The sequence below is a fragment of the Rissa tridactyla genome, chromosome 15 (genome assembly GCF_028500815.1).
Source record: "Rissa tridactyla isolate bRisTri1 chromosome 15, bRisTri1.patW.cur.20221130, whole genome shotgun sequence".
Taxonomy (NCBI): domain Eukaryota; kingdom Metazoa; phylum Chordata; class Aves; order Charadriiformes; family Laridae; genus Rissa; species Rissa tridactyla.
In genome coordinates, this window is record NC_071480.1 from 10,601,082 (window position 1) to 10,605,643 (window position 4,562).

At 57.0% G+C, this 4,562-nt stretch overlaps 1 protein-coding gene across 1 annotated transcript; it reads left to right on the top strand.

Annotated features, from left to right (window-relative positions):
* Window positions 1-2,345: 2,345 nt before the first annotated feature.
* Window positions 2,346-3,151, top strand: NOG (noggin). Its single transcript, XM_054221808.1, has one exon. It carries the CDS (start codon window positions 2,346-2,348, stop codon window positions 3,015-3,017), a length of 672 nt encoding a protein of 223 aa, XP_054077783.1. The 3' UTR covers window positions 3,018-3,151.
* Window positions 3,152-4,562: the final 1,411 nt, after the last annotated feature.

Below are 4,562 nucleotides of genomic sequence, written 5' to 3' on the forward strand. Positions count from 1 at the left end.
CTCCTTGAATTTGAGGGAATTTTATTTTGAAAGATAAGAGGTGTGGCTTCTCACCTATTTCCAGTGACAACTTGTGTGCCAAGTTTCAGCAGTGACAGTTTATCAGGTTCTAGATGAAGGCTGGGACCTAAACATCCAGGTGAAAAAATACTTAACAAAGCTCCAGCAGATCCTTGACTGACATTGTAGTAGCAAATGTCACTGTGAGGCTCCTTTTACAGTGTAAGAGCTAGGGTCAGTTTTCCATCTTTTTCATGTCATTTCTTTCAGTTATGTATTATTTATAAAATGCCCTAGGTGCTCAGGAATAAAGCAAAATAATAGTTGTTTAAAATTTAACTTAGGGAGTGCAAATAGTTGAAAAAATAGTGAATTTTTAGAAAAAATGCTCAGCTTGGGTAATACAATCTATGTATTACTTTTGTAATGAACCTAAATTTGAAGGTTAACATTTAAGCAAAAGCATAAATGATTTAGGTGAAATGGCTAAGCTTCAGTCCCATTAAACTTCAGCTCCTAAGTGCCTAAATAGCCTGCAGGAATGGGATTCAAGCACTTCAGGAAATTTTACTCAAACCTTAATAGACTGTTCACCTCCCCTTCCAGTGCGCTGCCTGCCGTGCCTTGCAAGTGCTCTCAGTGAGGCAGTAATTCCGCAATGAAGTAGCATTTAGTATCAATTTTTTAAATTGTTTTATGTATTTGCTCTCGAGGTGGACTTTCCGTCTTTTCTGTATGGATTGGGGGCATAACTGGAAATTGTATTTCTGATGGAGAACTCTTAGAGAGCTTCCTAGAAAATTGCCAACTGTGTGCTTCGCGGAGCTCTGCAGCTGCCGGGGCGACCTGCAGCGGGAGAGGAGCCACCGGGCTCCCCTCGGGGGATCGCAGGCTCCTGCGGAGCGGCTCGCCCGCCGGCAGCCTCCGAGGTCCCAGCGCCGTCCGCGGGAACCTCATCCTCCCACCCGCGATATTCCGCGCGGGTTGCGCACACCCTTCTTTCTGCCTGCGTTCCCCAGCGCGGCACAGGGAGTTTATTCCAGGGGCTTCTCCCGGCCCCTGCAAAAGCGACAGACGCGCTGGCTTTTCGCTCGCCCTGTGCCCACCGCCCGCTCGCGGGCAGCCGCCGGCCCCGGCCCCGGCCCGGCCGGCGCCGCCAGCAGAGGGCTCGCTCCGCCCGGGAAGGCGCCGGGGCCGCGGCCGGGCGCGGGCAGAGGAGGTGTCTGCGGCGGCCCCGCGGGCGGCCAGCCGGGTGCGGCGGGCAGTGCATCGCGGGCCCATGTGCGGAGCCGGGCAAGCAGCCCCCAGCGGCCGGGGGGCGCCGGCCGGGGCAGGGGGGCGCGGGCAGCGGCGGGAGAGCCGGTGCGGAAGCCTGCGCGCTGCGGGGCGCGCTGCCGCCCTCCGCGGGCGGCCGGGCCGCGCTCCTGCGCGGGGCGAGCGGGAGAGGCCGCGCTCCGGCGCCGCGGGGACTGTACCCATGGGGTGACCGGCGCTTGCGGAGCGCGGCGGCGAGGCCGAGCGAGGAGCCGTCGCCGGTGGCCGGAGGAGCGTTGCGGCGGGGCGGGTGGAGCGGGGCCGGCCGGCGGCTGCCCCGGGGAGAGCAGCATCGCCCGAGGCGCGGCGGGCTCGCGTGAGCGGCGGCGTGCGGAAGGCGGGGGGAGGCAGCGGCGGCTCCCGCCTCAGCCTTCCCCACCAGAGGGTGTCTGCTGGGTGGGAAGGGGGAAGCCGCGCTCTCCTGGACTTTTGTGGGAGTGGGGGTTGTGTTGTGTGTGTGGGTTTTTTTTTTTTTTAAGGGGGGTGGGGTGGGTTAGAAGAGAGTCTGTGGTTTCCATGGAGATGAAGCTGAAAGTGCAGGAAATTTAAAGGCTTTGGGTCCTTGCAAAGCAGACAAACTGGTGCCAACGTGCGTGGCTGCTGTTGCTGCTGAGGAGGCTGCTTTGCAAACGGCGGAGAGGAGCGGGGAGGAAGAATCGGCAGCAACTTCTTCCATACGCACGGGCAGACAACGAGGAGCAGCAGCAGCAAGCAGAATTTGCAACAAAAAGCGGCATCTCCTTTTCCCGGGGAGGGTGAAAAGAAGCAGCAGCAGAATTTTGGAGCGGCTCCACCAGGAGAAATTTTATAGAGAAGCCTGCAAGAGAGAGTGTTTGCAGGGGGCTTGTTCTCCGGGCTTATTAGGGGGCTGTCTTTGCTGGTGGTGCGGGGAGTGGAGGTGATCCCCCTTAAAGACAAGCTATTTTGGATATCCCCGTACAACTTTTCTGATGTATTTGCTTGCACCTTCTTCCCCTGCTCTTTGGTGAACCCAGCCCCCCTCTCCCCCCCCCCCCACCGGTCTCCCAAGGATGGATCATTCCCAGTGCCTTGTGACTATATACGCCGTGGTGGTTCTGCTGGGTCTCCGGCTAGAGCAAGGCGCCTGCCAGCACTATCTGCACATCCGACCGGCTCCCAGCGACAACTTGCCCTTGGTGGATCTAATCGAGCACCCGGACCCTATCTTTGACCCCAAGGAGAAGGATCTTAACGAGACCTTGCTAAGGAACCTCATGGGCGGACACTTCGACCCTAACTTTATGGCTATTTCCTTGCCCGAGGACCGGCTCGGAGTGGACGATCTAGCTGAGCTGGACTTGCTGCTCAGGCAGAGACCCTCGGGAGCGATGCCCAGCGAAATCAAAGGGCTGGAGTTTTACGACGGGCTGCAGCCGGGCAAGAAGCACAGGCTGAGCAAGAAGCTGCGCAGGAAGCTGCAGATGTGGCTCTGGTCCCAGACCTTCTGCCCGGTCCTATACACGTGGAACGATCTCGGCAGCCGCTTTTGGCCCCGGTATGTCAAAGTGGGCAGCTGCTACAGTAAAAGGTCTTGTTCAGTCCCAGAAGGCATGGTTTGCAAACCTGCCAAGTCCGTGCATTTAACGATCCTGAGGTGGAGGTGCCAGCGTCGGGGAGGGCAGAGGTGCACATGGATTCCCATCCAGTACCCCATCATTTCGGAGTGCAAGTGCTCCTGCTAGGGCTTGCACTTACCTTTCTCGCCCCTTCTCCAGCGGACTCACGTGGACCTTTGCTGCAACAAAAATAAAAGACATTTGCTTTCTGGTTAACGTTGTAATGCACTGTAACGTGTAGGAGAATGTATATTGTGTGTATATATGGCACCGTTTTAATATACTATTAAAAGGTCAGTATTATACGTGAAATAATCAGCGTCTACTGTATTTTTAAGACTATTACCCCGATCGTTGCTAATGTATCTTTTCTTTTTTTTTTTTTTTTTTTGGTATTTATATTCCAGAGAGAAGTTGCTTCGCTTTGGCGAAGTAGGTTTTTTGTTGGGGTTTTTTGTTGTTGTTGTTGTTTGTTGTTTTTTTTAATAAAAGGATTAAAAAATACAAACCAAACTTTTTGATAAGAAAACGTTTTAAAGCTATTTTCCATTATTCGGAAAGCGTGTGTGTGGGTTTTTTTCTTTTTCCTTATGGACTTTAGATTTAAAATAAAAATGAATAAACGCCTAGAGCACAATGTTATTGTAAATAGAGAGAACAGTTTGAATGACTTAATCCTATGTAAATGAAGAGTATCTGCTATTTATTCTTTATATCCTTGTAGTAAAAGTGCAGTGCAGAATTAAAGTCAACCACTAAAACACGAGCCGTTTGGATTCTGTTTGCTTTTTGGTTTGGCCACCTTCGGGGGGGCTTTCTTCTCTCTCCTCCTCGTTCTCCACGCTCAGCAGGACGTTTCGCGGTGGCAGGGGGGGGTGGGAACCTGCTCACCACTCTGTTCGAAGGGACTCTTTTGGCACCCACACCGCAGGAGTGCCGCGGGCGGCCAGCCCCGCGCGTGGGTCAGGCGGGGAGCGGCGGGGCGGGGGGGTCCCCGGCCCCGGGGGGGGGGTCCCCGGCCGCGCACCGCGCCGTCCCCCCGCGGAGCCGCGCACCCACTGCCGCGCAGGCGGGGCGCCCTCGGTGGCAGCTGGTTTGGAATTTTTTTTATTTTTTTTTTTTTTAACCGCTTGACATTTCATTTACAACGGGACACGTGTCTTTCACACCTACCATTGTGGTGGGACACTGCTGAAACTTGACCCTTGGGCTTTGGGGGTTTTCAACGCAGACACGTTATTAGCCTGATCCTATGACAGCCTCGCACACCCTCCCTGCCCGGCCGCAGTCGCCCCTCGCAGCTCGGTTAACTCTTTGGGCTCCCGCCAGCCCCGGCTGATCTTTCCGCCGACCGCCCGGCGCTGCCCCGGGGCTGCGCTCCCTCCCGCCTCCCTCCCCCGGGCAGGGCAGCGAGCACCGGGCTCCGGCCGCTGCAGCCCGCCTGGCCCGGGGACGCCGCAGCCCCAGAGGTGCCCGGTGTTCCGCAGCCGCCTGCCCCCCGCCCGCCTTCCGCGGGGCCCGCGACGCCGCTCCGCCCGCTCCCCCCGAGCGCCGGCTCCGGCGCCGCCCGCCCCCGGCCCGGGGAAGCCCGCGGGGCTCCGCTGTCCGCTCCCGGGAGCGGGGCAACGGCGGTGGGGAACGGCCCCGGCCCGCGGGGAGCGCTGTGCTCCG

Coding starts and splice junctions, on each gene's coding strand:
- NOG (XM_054221808.1), top strand. CDS start 2,346: ATGGATCATTCCCAGTGCCTTGTGACTATATACGCCGTGGTGGTTCTG.